The sequence below is a fragment of the Heliangelus exortis genome, chromosome Z, assembly GCF_036169615.1.
Source record: "Heliangelus exortis chromosome Z, bHelExo1.hap1, whole genome shotgun sequence".
In the NCBI taxonomy this organism is placed as follows: Eukaryota; Metazoa; Chordata; class Aves; order Apodiformes; family Trochilidae; genus Heliangelus; species Heliangelus exortis.
The window spans coordinates 2,135,733-2,158,609 of NC_092454.1; the positions used below are offsets into that span (position 1 = coordinate 2,135,733).

The 22,877-nt window shown below is 46.5% G+C and overlaps 1 protein-coding gene across 4 annotated transcripts in view; it reads left to right on the forward strand.

The window, feature by feature from the left end:
- Nucleotides 1–22,478, forward strand: part of LOC139790041 (unconventional myosin-Vb-like) — a 120,385-nt gene extending 97,907 nt beyond the window's left edge. Inside the window, exons 28-40 of one of the 4 annotated variants that reach the window (XM_071731261.1) lie at nt 804–1,043; nt 1,825–1,922; nt 5,166–5,243; nt 7,149–7,347; nt 7,670–7,763; nt 9,266–9,409; nt 10,480–10,631; nt 11,741–11,830; nt 13,974–14,124; nt 15,305–15,590; nt 17,560–17,734; nt 18,547–18,627; nt 19,268–22,478. In XM_071731261.1, coding sequence (XP_071587362.1) covers nt 804–1,043; nt 1,825–1,922; nt 5,166–5,243; nt 7,149–7,347; nt 7,670–7,763; nt 9,266–9,409; nt 10,480–10,631; nt 11,741–11,830; nt 13,974–14,124; nt 15,305–15,590; nt 17,560–17,734; nt 18,547–18,627; nt 19,268–19,420 — 1,941 coding nt within the window. In that variant the 3' untranslated portion in view covers nt 19,421–22,478. Of the gene's footprint in view, nt 1–803; nt 1,044–1,824; nt 1,923–5,165; nt 5,244–7,148; nt 7,348–7,669; nt 7,779–9,265; nt 9,410–10,479; nt 10,632–11,740; nt 11,831–13,973; nt 14,125–15,304; nt 15,591–17,559; nt 17,735–18,546; nt 18,628–19,267 lie in introns of all 4 variants that reach the window. The other 3 variants (XM_071731260.1, XM_071731258.1, XM_071731259.1) reach the window with 3 other exon arrangements.
- Nucleotides 22,479–22,877: the final 399 nt, after the last annotated feature.

Here is a 22,877-nt window from a genome sequence, read left to right on the forward strand (position 1 = left end):
CTCTGGAGCCAGGCTGAGAGAGTTGGGGTTGTTCAGGCTGGAGAAGAGAAGGCTGCAGGGAGACCTTAGAGCACCTTCCAGTGCCTGAAGGGGCTCCAGGAAAGCTGGGGAGGGACTTGGGATGAGGGCAGGGAGGGATGGGATGAGGGGAAATGGCTTTAAACTGGAAGAGGGGAGATTGAGATGAGATATGAAGAAATTGTTTGTTGTGAGGGTGCTGAGCCCCTGTGCCAGGTTTCCCAGAGAAGCTGTGGCTGCCCCATCCCTGGCAGTGTCTCAGGTCAGGTTGGATGGGGCTTGGAGCAACCTGGGCTGGTGGGAGGTGTCCCTGGTGTTGGGAATTAGATGATCTTTGAGGTCCTTTCAAACCCAGACCAGTCTGGAATTGTTTGGTCTGCCATGATAATCATGTAAATCAGTGTCTTCCATCCTGTCTAATAAGTATTAAAGATGATTTAAACATTTTGGGGCTGGTGGTGGTTTCTCGAGTGAGAACAAAAATGAGTAAAGAGATGAACTCATTTGGCTTCTCTTAACAGATGGCTTTTTGTTTAAAAACAGTGTCAACAAATAAAAAGCCTGCCTTGTGTCACCCAGTAGTGTGGTTATGACAAGGGAATGGGCTGCTGACTTCAGCCAAAGTCTTTTCTGAGCCACACATGGCTGGATTGGGCAAGGAAATACAGATCCTGGCATGAATTGTTGTTCAGCTGTGATCATTGAGTTCCCTCAGGGGTGTCTGTGGAAAAAATGAGGCACTGCAGGGCAGTTTGTCTCAACTGGTTAATGTTTTTTTTTCCCAGAGGCAAGAGCTGGAGTCAGAGAACAAGAAGCTGAAAAATGAACTGAATGAGCTGAGGAAGGCTGTAGCAGAGAGAGCAACCCAGAATAATTCATCCAATGATATTCAAGAGAGTTACAACCTCTTACTGAACCAGCTGAAATCAGCCAATGAGGAGCTGGAAGTGAGAAAAGAAGAGGTGCTCATCCTGAGGACACAGATAATGAAGGCAGCCCAGCAAAAAGAGACAGGGAAAAATATGGTAATCAGAGGGAATGGGATTTCCCTTCCCTTTTCCCCTTCTGTAGCTGGAAATTCACCACCTGCATGAGCTGGGGCATTTCTTCTCTAGGCTCTGAGTGGCTCAGGGAGGTTTTAGGAGGTTCTGCAGGGTGATAAAAGGTTCAGCCTACAGATCAGAGTCCATGATCTGTACATCTGAACATTTCAGACAGCCCAGAACTCTTATGTCCTGTGACCCCACACCTGATGAGATCCATCCAGCCCACATCAGGGAACAACTTCTCCATCCCTGCACCCAGATGGGTTGGTTTGAGATGTTCCTGGGGGTGTTTTGTGACATCTGGCTTATTCTGCAAGGAAATGAGCTATGGGGAAAAAGAGCTTCTGGACCGATTCTGCTCAAGTGATGCTGTAACTTGTTTCCAGTGGTGTGTAGGCTGTAGCCTGGCCCTGTTCTTTGAGGGCTTTTTGTTCAGACCCTGTTCTGCTGGAAGAGGATGTTTTCAGCAAACTCTCAGTTGTTGTTTTTTTTTTTTTTTTTTTTTTTTATTCTCTGCCTTACCATTCCTCAAGATGTTATTATGTTTTTTGCATTTCAGACCACAAAGCCTCCCAGCTTCACTGCATTCTCCTAATCCCTGCTGCTGCCTGTTTGAATGTTTTGAGTTTCATGGGTGCTCTGTGGTCTGATGGGTGCCCCTGGGAAGATCTTGAGGATGGGTGGGAACTGCTTAGATTCAGGAGGCTGGAAAGGCAAGAGGAGGTGTCTCATGCTGCTCTGTTTTGCATGGTGAATTTAGGAGAAGATCAGCACCAATGCCAGCTGGCCAAACAGTGACAAGCACGTTGATCAGGAGGATGCAATTGAAGCCTACCAGGGGATGTGTGAGACCAACAGGTAAGTGTGGCCCAAATTCTGTCCTGGGGCAGAAGGGACTGACCAAAGTGTGAGGGATGACATCAAGAGCAACATTAACAATGTGTTTTAAGAGAGTTACCAACTTCTGCATTGTGCTCTGCTCAAGGCTGGGCCATAAGGATGGAGGTTTTGGACTGAGTGAGGATCTTTGGGGCATTGTGTCAGGGAAGGGAACGTCAGCCAGGGGGTGCCCAGGTGGCCAAGAAGGCCACCAGCATCCTGGCTTGTGTCAGCACTGTGTGGGCAGCAGGAGCAGGGCAGGGGTTGTCCCCCTGTGAGGCTGCACCTGGAATCCTGGGGTCAGTTCTGGGCCCCTGAGGACAAGAAGGACATTGAGGGGTTGGAGTGTGTCCAGAGAAGGGCAAGGGAGCTGGGGAAGGGTCTGGAGCAGAAGTCTGCCCAGGAGCAGCTGAGGGAGCTGGGGGTGTTGATCCTGGAGCAAAGGAGGCTGAGGGGGCTGTAACACCTCTCCTGGGAAGACAAACTGAGGGAGTTATTCAGTCTGGAGAGGAGAAGGCTCCAAGGAGACCTCATTGTGGCCATCCAGTATCTAAAGGGGCTACAAGAAAGCTGGGGAGGAACTTTTTAGGATATCAGGGAGTGATGGGACATGGGGGAATGGATTCAAACTCAAGATGGGAAGATAAAGATTAGACATCAGGAAGAAGTTCTTCCCCATGAGGGTGGTGAGACCCTGGCACAGGTTGCCCAGGGAGGTGGTGGAAGCCCCATCCCAGAGTTTTTAAGGCCAGGCTGGATGGGGCTTGGAGCAACCTGGGCTGGTGGGAGGTGTCCCTGCCCATGGCATGGGGATTGGATCTGGATGATCTTAAAAGTTCCCTTCTAACCCTGACAGTTCTGTGATTCTAATTTCTTTCTATGATTTATCCAGTGGCTCGTTAATCACCACCAGCTCCCCCATCACTGTTCCCTGTGCATTTTTGTGTGTATTTGCTTGGTTTAGGAACTGTAGGCTGAAGCCCATGGCAAAAAAACAGATGAAAAACACTTGGGCAGCATGGGTTGGTGGATTTGTCAACAGAAATCACTGTTCCTTCCCCCCAGCACATGTCTGCATTCATGCTTACACAGCTCTAGAGCTGAGTGTGTCAGCATGAGAAACTCAAACTTCTTTCTTTTTCTTAGCTTGATCAATAAGTATTGGAAGGGAAAGCTTTCCTGGTTTGAGATTGCAGTTCTCAAGTGGGATTAATGAGCAAGAGCCACTTTTTCTCCAACCAGAACTGGAAGGAGTGCTCCCAAACCTCTCATCTCATCACTGTTTACCCCCAAACCTCTCATCCTTGAGGGTGGTCAGACCCTGGCCCAGGTTTCCCAGAGAGGTGGGAGATGCCCCATCCCTGGAACCATCCCAGGTCAGGTTGGATGGGGCTCTGAGCAACCTGATCCAGTTGGAGATGTCCCTGGGGTTGGACTGGATGGCCCTGAAAGGTCCCTTCCCACCCAAACCATTCTGTGATTTTGTGTCTTAACATCAAATTTGTTTCCAGATAATTTTCTGCTTCATGAACTGAATGGAAAATGAACTTTTTGTTCCTTGTTTCAGTCCTTGGGATTTTCCTTTCCAGCCTGTTTGATCTTGGTGGAAATGCAGAGCCAAAAAAAGAGCAGGGGATGATGTTAGAGATAACAACCTGGTAGCTCAAAGCAGGCTTAGTCTTTGAAATTGAGCCTGATTAATTCCCAATTTGTGATTAACTTCCAAGTGATATCCAAAGATTTATTTTCTTTTTGTCTGCTGGGTAAGTCCCACCTGCAGCTGGAAATGCAAAGCAAAGGGCTGACTCTGGCTTCACATGGAGGAGGTTTTTGCAGCTGGAAGAGGCCATCACATGGAAAGGGTTCATATCTCTGCTCACCAAGGGTTCCTATCTCTGCTCCTCACTCTCCCATGTGTCTCTTATCACTGCTTCCCACTGTGCCCACATCTAATCTGCCATCTGCATTAGTTTTCCAGTTAATTAAAGTAAACCCAAAGCAACAAAGTACATCTGTGGTTGCAGATGAAAAGCCCTTTCTGCTTTATGAAGAGCTGATAGTTATCTGAAGATGGTAAAATTACCATCTCTGGGGGCTGGTGTTTGTGCACTTCTTTTAAATGACTTGAAGGGAGATGTTTGGGCAAAAATTTATCCCCTGCTCATGAAGGTTGCCAAATGCAGGTCACCAGCTTCTGCCCCAGAGTTGTGCTCCAAGGATCAAAGAGAAGTGAGGCTGTGAATCATAGAACAGGTTGGGTTGAAGGGACCTTAAAGACCCTCAAGTTCCACCACCAGGGACACCTCCCACCAGCCCAGGTTGCTCCAAGCTCCTTCCAACCTGGAATTTGACATTTCCAGGGATGGGGCAGCCAGAGCTTCTCTGGGCAAGCTGGGCTGATGATTTTACCCTGTATTTGGACACCTTTACCCTTTGTATTGACTTCTGCTCTCTCATTTCTCCCTCTCAGTCCTTGTTTCTCCTCCCTGCTTTTGAAGCATTCAGGTTTTAATGTGTATTTCAGCTCACTGGTGTGGGCTGGGCAGTAAATGGGAAGCAGTTCAGCCCTGCAGGAATGAGAACTCAGTCCTGAGCTGTCATTCCTTCTGACCTGAACACTTCTGGGTTCCTGGGGTAGGTCAGGGAGGAGAGGCTCTGGAGAGGGAAGAGAAGCTCTGCTTGTTGTAGGAGGCACAGCCAGGGCATGGTTCTCCTCCTGGATAAGGAAACAGAAAATCATGAAAGTCTGTTTTAAAAAATCAAATACATTTCATAAGGGTTCTGTCCCTTTTTTGTACCTCTCAGTCCTTGTTTCTCCTCCCTGCTTTTGAAGCATTAAGGTTTTAATGTGGATTTCAGCTCACTGGTGTGGGGTGGGCAATAAATGGGAAGCAGTTCAGCCCTGCAGGAATGAGAACTCAGTCCTGAGCTGTCATTCCTTCTGACCTGAACACTTCTGGGTTTTTGGGGTGGGTCAGGGAGGAGAGGGCTGCATGAGGACATTTTTTTATAGCTGGGGAGGGAGGAGAAGCTCTGCTTGTTGTAGGAGGCACAACCAGGGCATGGTTCTCCTCCTGGATAAGGAAACAGAAAATCGTGAAAGTCTGTTTTAAAAAATCAAATACATTTAATAAGGGTTCTGCACCTTTCCCCCTTCTCTTGCTATTGACCTTTTGTCTTTCTCTGTCCTTTTCTGTCCTTTTCTCTGCCCTTTCATTCTAGCAAGACTGAGGACTGGGGGTATCTCAATGAAGATGGAGAGCTCGGCTTGGCTTACCAAGGTTTAAAGCAAGTTGCCAGGTCAAACACTTTCTCTTTTTTTTTTCCCCTGCTGCTGCTTCTTGCCTCTTCATTTGTCCTTTGATTTCTTTTTCTTCCTCTGCTGTCATCCTCTGTAGGACCTGATGTGCCCTGTAGGTCCTTTTGTCCTCTCAGGGAGCAGCTGGAGGTGGGATATGCAAACTGAAAAGAGTCAAGAGCCCCCTCTAATTTTTATAGGAGTCACTGTGATACTAATTAAACATTTCTGATGGTGGTTGTTGTCACTAATGCCCAAGTGTGGTGGCCACCCAGTCCATAATTCTCCCCATATCCTGGTCTGATGGGCACACATCCCTGGAGGACACCTCAGGACAATCCCAATATCTCCTGGGAATGCAGGTGATTCTGTAAAGAACTCTCATCTCAAAGCTGATTGAAAAATAAAACCATAAATCAAGGTGGAAGGAAGGCAGAAGGACCTCTGGATTCTTTTGCTGGTTCCACATGGTGCTCAGAAGAGCTGATGGGTGGTTGTTCATCAGTCTGTGCTCTCCTGCAGCCTGGTTTAAGGCTTCCATCTGCATGGTTTTTATAAAAAGTCATGGCACAAGCTGCTAAAACAAATAACAGGAAAAAAATAACAGGGATGATTCATTTGTTTTGCCAGGCAACGTCAGAACCCAAGTTTGTAGAAGGAGAATGTTTGGTTTTTGGTTTTTCTATTGAAGAAATAAAAGGAAAATTAAGAACTTAGTACTTATTTCATGGTGAGCTTGTGTTTTCCAAGCCTATTCAGAGTGCAAATCCTGACAACATGATTATGAGGCTTACTGTGTTATTGCTCATGTTTCTGGGGCTGAAAAACAGGCTTTTCTGTCTCCTGTTGGAAAATAGGAGATTGGGTTGTTTAGATCTTCTAAAACCAACACAAAAGAAAGAAAGAAAGAAAAAAAAACCAAACCCTAAACTAGAGAATAATGAATACTTTTCACCCAGAAATCTTGCAAAGAAAGCATGTGTTCTTTTTTATAATCCTTCAAAATAAACCCCAAACCAAAAAATTTTGATTTTGCAGGGAAACAGTTCACAGGCAGAACTCTCCAGGAACTGGGAACTCTCCAGTGGGCCTGAAGGACAGTGCTGAGACAAGAGGGGACAAGAGGGAATGGCCTCAAGTTGTGCCAGGGGAGGTTTAGATTGGAGCTTGGGAAGAATTTCTCCCTGGCAAGGGTTGTCAGGGCCTGGCCCAGGCTGCCCAGGGCAGGGCTGGAGTCCCCATCATTCCTGGAGGGATTTCCAAGCCCTGGAGATGTGGTGCTGAGGGCCATGGGGCAGGGGTGGCCTTGGCAGTGCTGGGTTAAGGGTTGGAGTTGATGACCTTCAGGGTCTTTTCCAACCAAAATGATTCTATGAGTTTTCATAATTTGTTCATTCCTAATGCACTCAGTAAATCCTTTCCTCTTTAGCTCAGTGTTTCACCCTGATGTTATCCAGGAAGGAGACCTGGAGCAGGGAAAGGGGGTGTAGGTGATGGTGACAGCACAAACTACTTGAGAAAAAGTGGGGCAGCCACCTAGAATGGAGAGAAGGAGGAACAAACCTTTTTTACCCCCTGCTGAAGCCTCCTGATGTCAGCAGTGATGATGAAAGCAGGTGATGGTCAAGATGACCAAAAATTGCCTCAGGCATCGTTTCCTGCAGGTAGGATGGTTTATTAAAAAAAAAAATATCCAGCTGTCTGAGCTCACATCTCTAATTTCATTAGTATTGAAGCTGTAGTTTAGCAAATGACAACCTGATGTGACAAAAATAGCTGTAGCACCCCTTTGTGTGTCACTTTCATAGGGAGGTTGACCAGGAACCACAGATTGGCTGCTTTTGAAGGATCTGAACTCAAATAATGTGCTGTAATCACAAGGCTGATCTCTGTGGTCTTGTTCTCAGGCTGCTGGAAGCCCAGCTCCAGGATCAGAGGAGAGAGCATGAGGAGGAGTTAGAAGCTCTGAAAAACCAAGTGGATGAACTGCAAGAAGAGATGGAGAAACAGCACCAGGCTTTCCTGCAGACCCTGCAGCTCTCTCCTGAGGTCCAGGTGGAGTTTGGACTTCAACAAGAAATTACACGACTCACCAATGAAAACCTGGTAAGAAGCTGCACTGAAAACACAGCCTAAAGCAGAGGGAAAAAACCAAACCAGGCTGAGAGAGATTTAGAACACCTGAAGGAGAGGAGAAGGCACTTCCATCCCTCCTAAACTCTCTGCGAGGTCCTTCTTTGTGGTGTCAGTGAGGGTGTCTCTGAGCAAACCAGAAAAAATTGGCTCTTTTTCTCCCAAGATGCTCCCCCCCTGTAGCCAGTGGTACATCCTGGTTGCTGAGTGACCCCAACCTCAAACTCACCCCAAGTGAGTTATCTTTGAGTTAATTTTTGTTTCTTTGAACCCAAGGCATCTTGGTTTTTTTCAGGATCTTAAAGAACTGCTGGAAAAGTTGGAAAAGAATGAAAGGAAGCTGAAGAAACAGTTGAAGATTTACATGAAGAGGGTCCAAGATCTTGAAGGTGACATGGCTTATAGTAGGTATTGGGGTAGGGGAACAACACTTTGGGTTCCCAGCCTTGGAGAGCAACACGTTTTTCTCTTTCTTTTATTTTTTTTCTATTAAAGCAAGACTTGTTCTGTCTCTCTGAGCCAGCACTGAGCTCATTGTTAGTGTGACAGGGAACCAAAAGTCCAGATGAAGCTCCTGGGTGATGCTTAGGCTGTTTTTCAGCAAGGAGAGCTTGTACAAAAATTCCCTCTCCAGCTTTCCTGGAGCCCCTTCAGGCACTGGAAGGTGCTCCAAGGTCTCCCTGCAGCCTTCTCTTCTCCAGCCTGAACAACCCCAACTCTCTCAGCCTGTTCTGCTGGGTTCTTCTGGGTTGGATAATAATTCAAAAGAAAAGAACTTCAAGTTTAACAAAGTCTGAGCAATAGAATCATTGAACTGTTCGGTTTGGACCTTTAGAGAGTATCTTGTCCACCCCCTTTCCATGGGCAGGGACACCTCCCACCAGCCCAGGTTGCTCCAAGCCCCATCCAACCTGACCTGAGACACTGCCAGGGATGGGGCAGCCACAGCTTCTCTGGGAAACCTGGCACAGGGGCTCAGCACCCTCAAATTCAACAATTTCTTCCTCTTTCATCTTGAAACCATTCCCCCTCATCCCATCCCTCCCTGCCCTTGTCCCCAGTCCCTCCCCAGCTTTCCTGGAGCCCCTTCAGGCACTGGAAGGTGCTCTAAGGTCTCCCTGCAGCCTTCTCTTCTCCAGCCTGAACAACCCCAACTCTCTCAGCCTGGCTCCAGAGCTGCTCCAGCCCTCCCAGCATCTCCAGGGCCTCCTCTGGACTCAGTCCAACAATTCCCTATTTTCTCCTTGATAAGAAAACATCTCAAATGTGACATCTGTGTGGTACAGAAGGAGCTTCCCATTCTCTGGAGGTGCTGTGATGAATCACATAACCTTTTGCTCATGAGCTAATTTCTGAAAAACCAAGCACTAAGTGAAATTCAGCTGAATAACTGGAGGGTTTCTGGGGTGAACCTGGCAGGTAGAACATTCAAGCATAAGGCTGCTCCTCCCTGCAGTGCTTACACTCTGCTGTCTTCTGCTTTATTAAACTTTTATGAAAGCACAACACTCAGGGATGTGCCACCACAGCTCTTCACTTTTGCAGATAGAAGATGGGATGTTTAGGTATTTTTCCCCCACTTTTTGAAAATGGTACAGTAAAAAACTTGCCTTGGAGTTACTACCTCCTAGGCTGGAAAATACAACTTCATCTTTTCTGCTTTTGTTCTAACTTTTACACTTTATTTCGTTCAGACTCAGAACTTCTGCTTACCCAATTTTTTAATGTTTTTTCCAATCAATCCAATTTTTTAATGTTTTTAGAAGCCTGGTGAAGCTGCTGACGTCGTTAGAAACAGCTCTTTGACCTGGTGTCTTCTCTAGGGACATCAGAGGAACTGCAGAGTTCTTGACCACCAGGTACCCCCCTTTATTTTCTTTTCTCTTCCCAGCATCCCAAGCCCCAGTCCCAGCAGAGAGGAGGTGGCACGAGTGTAGCATGCAAAGTGCTGTCCAGAGGAAGGAGAAGGATTTTCAGGGAATGTTGGAATATCATAAAGAAGATGAACCACTCCTCATCCGAAACCTCATCACAGGTGAGGAACTTCTGTTCCTGTGCTTGGCTCCTTCTCCTCTTGCCTGGGAGAGTTTGTAAAGTTGAGATGGGCAAATAGATCTCCTCCAATTGGTCCTTCCTGGGGCTGCATGTTTAGGATGATGGAAGTTTTGGGAGGGAAAAGAAGCCCAGCACTGAGCAGCCAGACCAGCAGGGATATAGAATCCTTAGGGACAACAGAAAAAGTGAAAAAAAGGGGATGTGGTTTTTAAAGCAAGCAGGAACTTGCTGAGCTTGATCTTGTAATGGGGAGGGGGTAGCAAAGGATAGAGCCCCAGGGGGGGTGTGCAGCAGTGGAATAAAGGCTGTTTGTTTTCTGAGTTATTTGATGGCAACTGCAGTGGATAATAAACTCAGGAGCTCTTTGACACTGGAAGGTCTGATCAGAATTGCTGCAGCATCCCCTTATTCAGTGCTGCTAGAGAAGTCAGTGCTTCCTGGCCAAGGGGAAGTACTGACCATCACTCTCTAACCCCATCAGAGTCTAGTGAGGGTGTAAAAAGTCCTCAAAAAAAGTAGTGCTGGCTCTTATCTGGGATATTTGAACTGCCTCTTATCAGACCTCTAATCCCTTCAGAGGCTGCAAATTCCTTCAGCTAAAATTAGGAGTCTGTATCATGAGGGAAAGAGCAATTGAGTGAGCTGTGAATTCAGAGGGAGAGTTAAAACCTGTGGGACATAATCCTGAAAGCTTCAGGGATTTTTTTTTAAGGTTACTTGTAGGCTGCTTGGGGCAGCCTTCCATGTGCTAAAAGACTTAGTGCCACTTGGGCATCCCTGAAGTGTAATCTCAGGGTCACAAACTCCAGCACAGCTTGGGGACCTCTCCCCTGTCATGATGCTGCAGCTCCTCAGCTTTGGCCAGCTCCAGCACTGTCCTGCACTTTGGTCTCTGCTTCTCTGGCCATCTGAAAAATCAGCTTCCCCAGGGCTGGGAGGAGAGGGGGTTGGGTGAGATCTCCAGCTCTGGTGTTGCTTCACTGGGCAGCTAGTGAATTTAAAAATTTTTTTTAAGTTTTGGATTTAAAAAAAAAAACCCAAACCTTCTAGATCTCAAGCCCCAGACAGTGTCTGCTACAGTTCCCTGCCTTCCTGCCTACATCCTGTACATGTGCATCAGACATGCAGATTACATCAATGATGACCAGAAAGTGCACTCCTTGCTCACCTCCACCATCAATGGGGTTAAGAAAGTCCTGAAGGTAGGTGCCAGTTTTCTTTTGTTGAGCTGGTGGAAGATGATTATAACCATATCCAGGTGTGTGCTGTTCAGCTCTTGTGCTGACTTCCAGGCACAGGCACTATTACAGCTTCCACTTTTACAATCACAGAATCCCAGACTGGTCTGGGTTGGGAAGGACCTTAAAGCTCCTCCATTCCCACCCCCTTCCCATGGTCAGGGACACCTCCCACCAGCCCAGGTTGCTCCAAGCCCCATCCAACCTGACCTGAGACACTGCCAGGGATGGGGCAGCCACAGCTTCTCTGGGAAACCTGGCACAGGGGCTCAGCACCCTCACAACAAACAATTTCTTCATAATATCTCATCTCAATCTCCCCTCTTCCAGTTTAAAGATGTTCCCTCTCATCCCATCCCTTGTCCCCAGTCCCTCCCCAGCTTTCCTGGAGCCCCTTCAGGCACTGGAAGGTGCTCTAAGGTCTCCATGGAGACTTCTCTTCTCCAGCCTGAACAACCCCAACTCTCTCAGCCTGGCTCCATAGAATATTTGGGTCAGAGGGATTAATAATTTTTTTTATTTTTTAATACAATCAACCCAGGTTGCTCCAAGCCCTCATCCAACCTGACCTGAGACACTGCCAGGGATGGGGCAGCCACAGCTTCTCTGGGAAACCTGGCACAGGGGCTCAGCACCCTCAAATTCAACAATTTCTTATAAGATCTCATCTCAGTTTCTCCTCTTTCAGATGGAAACCTTCACCTTTGTTGTATCACTCCATGTCCTCATGCCAAGTCCCTCCCCAGCTTTCCTGGAGCCCGTTCAGGCACTGGAAGGTGCTCTAAGGTCTCCCTGCAGCCTTCTCTTCTCCAGCCTCAACAACCCCAACTCTCTCTGATCCTTTTAGTCCTTTAAAGAACCAGGAGAGTTATGATCCAAGCAAGAACATTTTTCACATGTGCAGATGAAAGGAACAATCTTTGCAGGGAGCTCTGGCTGATCCTGCCCATCTGCAGAGCACGAGCTCCCTGACAGAGGTGGAGAAACTGCAAATCACTTTACCTTGTTGTGCCAGCATCCCCCTCTGAAGGCTCTGGGTCTGGGTCTCACATGTTTCATTTTTGTTCCTCCAGAAACACAGTGAAGATTTTGAGATGACCTCGTTTTGGTTGGCCAACACCTGTCGCCTCCTGCACTGCCTGAAGCAGTACAGTGGGGATGTGGTAAGAAACTCCTCACTCACCTTGACATTCCTCCAGGAAAGGGCCTCAGGTCTCCTACCTCTGGTGGCTTCTTTCTGTCTAGGCCATGGGCTTGTAGACTTGGGAATTTGGATCCAACAGGAGACAGCTCCTGGAATTGTGGAATCTTCCAAGGCCGTGCAGACCAACCCCAGGGCCATCTCCAACTGGATCAGGTTGCTCAGAGCCCCATCCAACCTGAGCTGGAATGGTTCCAGGGATGGGGCATCTCCCACCTCTCTGGGAAACCTGAACCAGCATCTCACCACCCTCAGCATCAAACATTTCTTCTTTATATTTATTCTGGACTAAACCAGAGATTCGTGGGGCATTGCACTAAGACCAGACATTGGAGAACTGAAACCTTAGAACACAAGACCCAATAGAATATTTTGAATTTTGTAGCCAACCATGCACTTTGGTTTGTCTGAACAGGGATTTGCTTCCTGATAGGCTGTTTTGAAGGCTTTTCCCCTGGTTTTACTCCATCCCTCAGCTTTTCATTAATCAAGATTTTCAGCCAGGGAAAACTTTCCCAAAGTTCTGAATATTTCTACTGATTGTTTTTTTTTTCCTGTTCAAGTAGTTTAGAACTGAGAGAGCAAAAATGCTTAATCAGAGTGTAAGGTTTGGGAAAGAAACCCTCTCATTTCCTGCCAGCTCAGTAATATTTCATAAACTGCAGTAAGTTTTATTATAGCTGATCCCTTCTGACAAAATCAGATCATCACAGGCCTCTCAGAACATTACATTCTGCCTTCCTTGCAGCCATATGCTCTGGGTCTTTAAAATTTTCAACAGAGCCAAATTAGGTTGTTTTTCATGTAGTCTCAATTTTCTTTTTTCTTTTTTTTTTTTCTTAAATATATTGAGCAATCAAGATTTAAGAATAAAGAATAAAAAAAAATGTGGAACCAAATTGTCTATTTAGATCATTCCCAAGGGAATGACTTGGTGTGTAAAACCTCAGTGCTGGACTTCCAAGATTTAAATAGAGAAGAAAAATAATTGAGATCATACTTCCTTATAGTTAAGCTCCCTCTTCTGCCTGGATAACAACATTACATTTAAAGAAATTCCTCCCCAGAAGACCAGCAGGGTGAAAAAAACCCACTTAAGAGTTACATTTAATCTTCTTTGCAATGATTTGCTGTGTTGAATGAACCAGATATTTGCAAATTTAGTTGTTGATTTGGTGCAGAAAAGCAGAAGGGAAAAACCATTCTGAGCAGCTTGCAAAAGATCACAATTTTTGGTGTGAAATCCAATGTGTTTTTAAGGAGCAGGGGTTAAAGGAAAATCCCAGACTCAGTGCAGTCTTGCAGTTTAAGGAGCACAAACAACACTTTTATTAGTCAGGGGAAAAAATAAAAGAAGGAGAAAACCTGAAGCCAACTCAGATTGCACAAGCTGTATTTTTGTATTTTGCTAGTCAGCAAACAACTAGAAAATAAAAAGCTCCCTGGCTCTCATTTGGACCATGAATGGATAAGATCCTGTGAACAGGCAATTAAAGCCTCTGTGTTAATTACAAAGTTGAATTAATCCACATTTGCTTCTGCCAGCATTTCATGTCAGAGCCCAGAACTCAGGGCTCTATTTGCAGGATCAGCTGCTGCTTCAGCAAAAGGCCAGGAATAAATTCAATTACTTGGAGAGATTTCTAAACCCCAGGTAGCTGTTGTCAAAGCACAGTGTGTGGTTATATATATTTTTTTCCTCATTTCTGATATCTTTAATCTCAAAATATCTCCTTTCCCATAAGTAGCCAGAACTCACAGGGATAGACAAATGGCTAAAAAAAAGTTTCTCAGGGACTGAAAAGTCACCTTTTAGTTCATCAATAAGTTAAAATCAATACAAATGTTGCTCCTTGCTAGAGATAAAAGGAAAAAAACTTCTCACTTAATGATGCTTTTCTTCAAACAGCAGCCCTCTAGCAATACTTTATGACCAAAGGGCTGAGGAAATTAGAGTTAATCTATGAATCTTATCCATAAGAGTCTAAAAATGTCCTTTGGTAACATCAGACTGTACTCCACTCCAAGTTTTTTTTAATCTGGTGAATTTTCCTGGACTATAAATAGGTGGGATAACAAAACTGGGTGTTCTGATCTAATTTCAGGGTTTCATGACCCAAAACACACCAAAGCAGAACGAGCACTGCCTGAAGAACTTTGACCTGACCGAGTACCGCCAGGTCCTCAGCCACCTCTCCATCCAGATCTACCAGCAGCTCATCAAGATAGCAGAGGCCATCCTCCAACCCATGATTGGTATGTTCACAGCATGGCAGCTCTTAGGAAGGTTTTTTTTTTTTTGCCCATAATTAGCAGCTCAGAATATTTGCCAGACCTTTGTGCTTTGCCATGTGTGATTTCTTCTCAAAGGAACGGCCTGGATTAGCCACGAGGCAGATGTTGCCCCCCCAAAAAAGTCTTGGTTTGCAGCAGGTCCTTGTGGTAGTAGGAGTTGAGGTGGACAGAAATTAATAGGGGTGTGAGGGGTTTGTTCCCACATGAAGGGGTCGGAGTGTGTCCAGGGCAATGGAGCTGGGGAAGGGTCTGGAGCAGAAGTCTGCCCAGGAGCAGCTGAGGGAGCTGGGGGTGTTGATCCTGGAGCAAAGGAGGCTGAGGGGAGAGCTTCTGGCTCTCTGCAACCCCCTGAGAGGAGGTTGGAGCCAGGGGGGGTCGGGCTCTGCTCCCAAGGAAGAAGGGATGGGAGAAGAGGAATTGAGCTGGAGGTTTAGATTGGAGCTTGGGAAGAATTTCTCCCTGGCAAGGGTTGTCAGGGCCTGGCCCAGGCTGCCCAGGGCAGGGCTGGAGTCCCCATCATTCCTGGAGGGATTTCCAAGCCCTGGAGCTGTGGTGCTGAGGGCCATGGGGCAGGGGTGGCCTTGGCAGGGCTGGGTTAAGGGTTGGAGTTGATGCTCTCCAAGGTTTTGTTCCAAGCCCAAGGATTGTGTGACTCTCTGCAGCCCCTGATGAGATCCCTCCAAGTGTAACTGTGCTCAGAGCCACTCCAGAGCCAAGTGCAGAGGCTGCAGAGCTCAGGGTGGCACAGCAAGCTCAGGACCCCCATGGGGACAGGTGGCATCTCCTGACCCTACACTGACCCTTTAGGGGAGGTTTAGGTTGGAGCTGGGGAACAATTTCTCCCTGGCAAGGGTTGGCAGGGCCTGGAGTCCCCATCATTCCTGGAGGGATCTCAAATCCATGGCCCAGCTCCTGACTGGGTGACAGGGTGGCTGATGGCCATGGGAGCTGGAGGTGTGAAATAAAGAGAGAGAAAGAGCTGGGGAAGGGTCTGGAGCAGAAGTCTGCCCAGGAGCAGCTGAGGGAGCTGGGGGTGTTGATCCTGGAGCAAAGGGGGCTGAGTGGAGAAGGAGCATTTCTTACCAGTGACAAATTGATAGATGTTGGCTTTTTTAGCTCTTTTTTCTCTCCTTTTTTTCAGTGTCTGCAGTGCTGGAAAATGAGAGTATCCAAGGACTTTCAGGTGTCAGACCCATGAGCTACAGGAATCGTTCCTCCAGCATGGGAAATGGGGACAGCTCCTACACCTTGGACTCAATCATTCGCCAGCTCAGCACCTTCCACAGCATCATGAGTGACCATGGGCTGGACCCAGAGATTGTGCAGCAGGTCTTCAAGCAGCTCTTCTACATGATCAATGCTGTGGCTCTCAATAATCTCTTGCTAAGGAAGGATGTCTGCTCCTGGAGCACGGGAATGCAGCTGAGGTAGGATCTGAGAGGGGCTTTGGGACCCAGGTGTCTCTCCTGAAAAAAGTGATGTCAGTTTTCTAAATGGGTGGAAAACAGAATTTAATGGTGTAATTAATGGTGAACTGGGTTCAGCAGGACACCCGTGCAGCCACAGACCCCTGCTGATTAATACTTGTGCAGGGCAGTCTGCTGGGTCCTGTGGGAATTAAAACAGTGGTGAGGCTGCCCCTGGAATCCTGGGGTCAGTTCCCTGAGGACAAGAAGGACATTGAGGGGTTGGAGTGTGTCCAGAGAAGGGCAAGGGAGCTGGGGAAGGGTCTGGAGCAGAAGTCTGCCCAGGAGCAGCTGAGGGAGCTGGGGGTGTTGATCCTGGAGCAAAGGAGGCTGAGGGGAGAGCTTCTGGCTCTCTGCAACCCCCTGAGAGGAGGTTGGAGCCAGGGGGGGTCGGGCTCTGCTCCCAAGGAAGAAGGGATGGGAGAAGAGGAATTGAGCTGGAGGTTTAGATTGGAGCTTGGGAAGAATTTCTCCCTGGCAAGGGTTGTCAGGGCCTGGCCCAGGCTGCCCAGGGCAGGGCTGGAGTCCCCATCATTCCTGGAGGGATTTCCAAGCCCTGGAGATGTGGTGCTGAGGGCCATGGGGCAGGGGTGGCCTTGGCAGGGCTGGGTTAAGGGTTGGACTGGGTGATCTCCAAGGTCTTTTCCAACCCAAATGACTCCGTGATTCTGCAGGTGGATCTGAAGGCCAAACCCCTCTGCTCTGTGAGGAGCCTCCTGTCAGCTGCAGGGCAGCAGCAGCAGCTCTGTTGGCTGCTGGGCTGGGATCAGGGGCCCACACTCCCCATCATGCTGGAATAAGGATGGGAATTTGAAGGGACAGCCAGTCCAAACCTGCCAGAATGGGGTCATGAATATTTATCAGCCCTGGCATAAATCTGTCAACTTCCTTTTCACTGTAAATGGTTTAAACCTTCCCTTTCTGCCCTCTCCCCTGCCCTCAGCAGATCCTCTGCCTGCTCCCCTTCAGCCTGGCAGTGGGTGCAGGTAAAGGCATTTATTGTGTTCACTTTTTTCAACGGTAATTGGGTACCTCGCAGGATTTTGTTTGCGTTTCAAAGCTCATTAAAGTCTTCATTTTAATTGGCTTTTGACACTTTAACATGTCTGAATGCTGTGGAAAAGCACCTTCCTGGTGCTGTTCAGCTGTGACAGCTCAGCTGTGTCTAAGGTACAGCGAGGGTACATTTTCCTTTGAGGAATCCCAGAATCCCAGACTGGTTTGGGTTGGAAGGGAGCTTAAAGCTGATCCATTCCCACCCCCTTTCCATGGTCAGGGACACCTCCCACCAGCCCAGGTTGCTCCAAGCCCCATCCAACCTGACCTGAGACACTGCCAGGGATGGGGCAGCCACAGCTTCTCTGGGAAACCTGGCACAGGGGCTCAGCACCCTCAAATTCAACAATTTCTTCTAAGATCTCATCTCAGTTTCTCCTCTTTCAGATGCAACTTTTCACCTTTGTTGTATCACTCCATGTTCTCATCCCCAGTCCCTCCCCAGCTTTCCTGGAGCCCCTTCAGGCACTGGAGGTGCTCTAAGGTCTCCCTGCAGCCTTCTCTTCTCCAGCCTGAACAACCCCAACTCTCTCAGCCTGGCTCCAGAGCTGCTCCAGCCCTCCCAGCATCTCCAGGGCCTCCTCTGGACTCACTCCAACAGCTCCATCTCCTTCTGGTGTTGGGGACCCCAGAACTGGACCCAGCACCCCAGGGGGGTCTCCCCAGAGTGGAGCAGAGGGGGACAATCCCCTCCCTGTCCCTGCTGGGGATGCAGTTGTTGAGTATTAAGCTTTGATCTGTTTGTCTGTTGCCACACTTATCACAAATATGCCTCAGAATCCACCTCTCCCAGCACTGCTTGGATCCCAGAGATGCTTTTTAAGATGCTCCCTCTTCCCTCTCAGCTCACCTCTTACCTCTGCTGCTCCCCCAGGTTTAACATCAGCCAGCTGGAGGAATGGCTGCGTGGCAAGAACCTGCAGCAGAGTGGAGCAGCACAAACCTTGGAGCCCTTGATTCAGGCTGCTCAGCTCCTGCAGCTGAAAAAGAAAACCTCAGAAGATGCTGAGGCCATCTGCTCCTTGTGCACCTCCCTGACAACACAGCAGGTGGGGAGCAGGGCAGGGATCACCCACCAGAGGCTGTGGATAATGAGAGGGGTGGGAAAGGGTGGCCTCCCATGTCATTCCCACCATGAGGACAACTTTTCCTCTGCAGGAATGCTGTGAGGGATGGAGCCCTGGCAGGGGTGGTCACCATGGTGGCTCCTCTCTTGAAGCAGAAGCTCCAGGAGAAACGTTCAAAGATGAAACCCAACCCTGAGGAGTCTAAGTCAGACACTTAGAATTTTAAAGCCACCTCTTGTCTTTTGCCAGGTTTTAACTTGGCTCAGGCTGCAGGATGCCCACCAAGGACTCAAATTTGAGAACTGCCCATCTGGGCTGGCTGGATCCAACTATAAACTTTGAGACTCCATTCGAGGAGGATATAAATTTTTATTTTTTTTTTGCTGCTGGACGGTCTGGCCTTGATTTGATAATGTCATAGGAAGGGAGAAGCAAGAGGTATGAGCTGTTCTCCAGTGCTTGGAGATGCTTTCTCCTTGTATCTCCATCTCCCTCTTCTCTTGAGAGAAGCCAAGGGGTTATAGGGAGGGCAGGAGTGAGGAAGCAACAGGAAAAGTGTTGTAGAGGTGACATCAGAAGGGGAGGTGGTCACCTGAATCTTCTTGTGTCACCATGTGCCAACCAACAGAAGTCCCTTTATAAAAAGTAAAATTAATCAATCTTACTCCCAATCCACACTTGTTGCCTCAAGAAGTGACTTTGATGGGTCCATAGAGGCTTTTCATAAGCAAAGGAACACCTGGATCATGCTGTATCCCCATGCCTGTCTGTAATCCTGGGGTTTTTTTCACCAGATTGTGAAGATACTGAACCTCTACACTCCTGTGAATGAGTTTGAAGAACGTGTGACAGTCGCTTTCATCCGAGACATCCAGGTAAAGGAAAGGCTTTCTAGTGGAGGAGAGAGTTTGCTGACACCTGGGTTAAATCATTCCTAGCTCAAGGATTTGGTAAATCCCTGAATTTAGAGCTCTGTGGGCAGAAAGCTGCAGGGAGAACCAGGCTGTTACTCACAAAGAGCAACAAGCACTAACAAGAGTTAGTGAAGCCTGGGTGGAACAGAGTTCCTTCTGAGACACGAGGCAGAAACTGGCATTAAATTAAAACCAGATAAATGGAAAGCAAACTTTTAATGCTTCCAAGGAGGAAATGGAAACCCAAAAAGTGTTTAGTTACCCCTGGGATACCTCTCTGTCAATCACAAGTGCTCTGCTGGTGTCAGGCAGAGCTGCTCTGGCTGTGCCAAGTGTTGTTTCCAAGTCCTGTGTCTTGCTTGGTGGTCAGGTAGAAAACGTAGCCAGGTTCTTCTGAAGCAGTGTCCAAGCCTGTGTAGAACCTGCTGTAAATATTTGCTCAGAGGAAGGCTGCTGCAAGAGAGAACACCATCATTCTGGCTGTTTTTTTTGGAGTATCTCTGTGAAACTGTGTTCTTCCTCAAAGCTTTGATGTTAAACACCCTAAGGGCAAAGACAAGGCAACAACTGAACAGTTTGTTTTCTTTTCCTAACCCCACAGATGCACTTGCAAGAACGAAATGACCCTCCACAGCTGCTCTTAGACTTCAAGCACATGTTCCCTGTGATGTTTCCCTTCAACCCATCCTCCATAACCATGGACTTGATTCACCTCCCTGCTTCTCTCAACTTGGAGTTTCTCAATAGAGTCTGAAGGAAGTCCAGTGAAGCCCACCCACCCAGAAACCTCCAGCAAAGAAAAGAAAAATGGTGAAAGGAAATAAATATGGACCAAAGAGGTTTCTGGAAGAGCCAATACACCGAAATAAATGGATGCTAAACTGTACAGTTAAAAAAGAGACAGATCTGTATGTGATTTTGGGGGTAATTTGCAGCTCAGAAATAAGGATACTTGAAATGTAGATTTATTTTTTACTCTTATCATTTGCTGTTGCCATAGTTGAAAGCCCATAATCATCTCCCAGAGCCACTACCAGGGAAGAATGGTGAGTGGGAGACAATTTCCTTTGATCTTCAGTGGTGTCGATGAAGAAATAACAGTTAAATCAAAAGCAAAATCTGAGACACTGAGGCTGCCTTGAAGGACATATTATTTGTCTGATAGCTAGGTGGATTTGTATGTGTTCCTAACATGCAGTTCTGCCTCTTCTTCCTGTTGTCACAGTAGTGAATTCAGAAAACAAATTGCAGAAGGTGCAGGTACTTATTTATCACACCCACTGGGGTAACAGGGCTTGGATGCTCCTTGTTGCCACTGACGTGGAATTGGCCACAGGTTCTGTGTTGGAGAAATGTTGTTGCTCCTCTTAACTACACCCAGTGCATCTGCTTCATGGGAATTCAAATAAATTGGCACTTTGGGCTTGATTCTCTTCCCAAATTTCCAGTTAGTGACTTGCAAAGTTGTTTTGTCTTAGTGAAATCATTTCAAGACAAGGGAGTGCCTTGGGCCTCCTACTTCTAGATGGGGATCTGATCCTGACTCTTGGCTTTTCCCTCTGCTTCTGAAAGTCAAAAACTTTCCTCCAATGGCTGTTGAGGTTTTTTTTTACACCTCTTACATGGCCTGGAGCAGAAACTCATGCCAAAAGACACACTAAGGCAGCCCAGTTGAAGGGTTCAGAGGGTTAATCCTAGCAGGAAAATTCTGCTCAATTCACCCAAAACTTTATCAGCCGTGCAAATGCAGGGCTTAGATAAATGGAGAATACCTTTTAAAAAAACAAAACAAAAGAGAAACAGACTTTTAAAACAAAAGGGAATGGATAAGCAATGAAATGTTTTAACAGAAAAAATTAAGGTAGTGTGTTAGTAATGGAAGCCATTTCCTTAAGAGTGTTGTAGACAAAGAGTTTTGTGTTCTGCCTTAAATGAGTTAATTGCAATTAATTCAAAATCTGTGAAGATTTTTTTTCTCTTTTCAATCTAACATAAGTTAAACCAAGCCAACCCTCTGACCTCAGGTAGATGCTGAAAGGGGCATTGATTTTTCTCAGTGCCTCTTATGATCTATTGAATCCTCAGTTGCTGTGGAGCCCCCAGGAAAGGGAGAAGGTGTTTCCTGAGGCTGAGTGGTGCTGGGCCACTGGTGGTGGTGAGATTCTGCCTTAGCTCCACGTGCCAAAACTTGGTGAGGACATCTGGCAGCAGCAAAAAAAAGCCCCACCCTTTCTTTCTACTGTGAGTGTTTTGTCCTTTCCACTTCCATAAATTTTGTCTGTTGTGGTTCTTGAAGTCTCCACAATTCCACAATGATAAAAAAAAACAAACCAAAAGAAAACACTTTTAGTGGGTGTAAACCATATCCAAACAGCAAATTTCTGACCAGGCAGGTCCCCTGTCTACTCAGAGTGTGAAGTCTCTTTAAGAAATATTAAATCCCACCATGTTGCAATCCCCCTTTTTAAATTTTTTTTAGAGAAGGAGTGGGCTTTGATTTGAACATCATGTATATAATCAATGTATATACACATTGTAATAGTCCTGTATGTACTATATATGTATATTACACTCCCCAAAAGCACATTTTTAAAGAATAGGGTGAGTGCTGTGAAGAACTCTGTTGGTCCACCTGGGTGGGTCAGTACCTTGTTTCAGCTGGAGTGGGGAAGGAGAGACTGAAGGCTGTTCCCTAGGCAGAAGTTATTTTTTTTCCCCTAACCATCACCCACCTAATCAGAGAAGAAAATTTATTGCTTACCCAATACCAGCACTACCTCTAAATAAGTCCTGGAGTGTCTGCACCTACTGCAAATATTCAGTAGTGCCTTCATCTCCCCTTCAACAAGGACAAGGCCACCACTTGACTGCCTGTGCCCAGCCAGCCCACACTCTTCTGTCCCTTAGCTCCAATATTTTTATTTATTGTACCTACCTCTTTCCACCTTTTGCAAATGAATGTTGTTTTGCTTTGCAATGCTCTGAATTGATTTTAATTGCATCTCCTCCCATTTTTTTTTTTTTTTCCCCCCCCATGCTGCGTTAGACACCCCAATTTAAAAACAATATTCAGAGCAGAATCCAATCTTTCTGGAAGGCTGTTTCTCTGAATTGATCTTAGGCCAGCAGTTTCCTCTCAGGCTCTTTCAGGTCTCTACCTCTTCCTGGTGTAAATTCTTCAGAGTACAATCCCCAGCAGGTTGATTAAAGCCATATTTATCAGTCAGGCTACACGACAGAATCCTCTTGCACAACAATTTCGTTGCCAATCACAATTCTAAAATGTGGTTAATGGTCCCCCGGGGGGGAGAATGGTCTTCCACTGGTGATTTTAGATCATAATTTATATGTACAACAACAAAACTCTCTGAAAAACTCCTGGTATGCATAGCTGGGAACTGGGATTTAATGCCTTGGTCTGTGATGATGTAGTTTATCCACTAATATCCACCTGGAAGAGGACTTGGTGTGAAATAGTTTTCACCTGTGTTATTTTCTGTTAGCAGGTTTTAAAATTTGTGGGTTTATTGAACTGTAAATGTGGTTAAATTGCACTGCTCAAGCATGCTTTTTTTCTCCTGAGTTTGGCACTTTTTATTTCATTTTTTATTTTAAAAGAGGAAATCTCACCCAAAGCGTGGCTTTGATGAAAACTGGTGCTTTGCCAGAGCCCTGTCTTTTATTTTTTAAATATTGATTATTGTGTGCCTTGAGCTGTTACTAAGGTAACTGACTTCTCCACCACTGTTCCTCTGAAGCAAGCATTTAAAAAAAAAAAAAAAAAAAAAAGTGGGAATGTTTTTATTGTTTTGTCATCAAAAGTTGTCTGGGAGTTGCTAAAATCGGGAAAAATCCCACTCAGGGGAGGTCTGCAAAAGCACTTTGAAGGGAAAAAAACCCAAAACAAAGCACTGACCCATACTGATTTCTGCATAGATAAGGAAAGCACTTTTGGAAAAAAAAGCACTATTGAAATCATTAAAACAAAATCAAAAAATTAAAAATTAAACCATGCAAAAGCCCCACTGCTCCAAAGGCAGCGCTTCAGGCATCTGCTGTCTGACCTAAAAAAAAAAACATCCAGGACAATGTAAACACTTCATTTTTCACCAAAAAAAAGCTGCTTTGACTTTATTTTAATTTGATATTGGCATTTTGTAGCTGAGGTTGCTTGTCTTTCAGCTGGCAAAGCTGCTGGAGTAGCTGAAAGA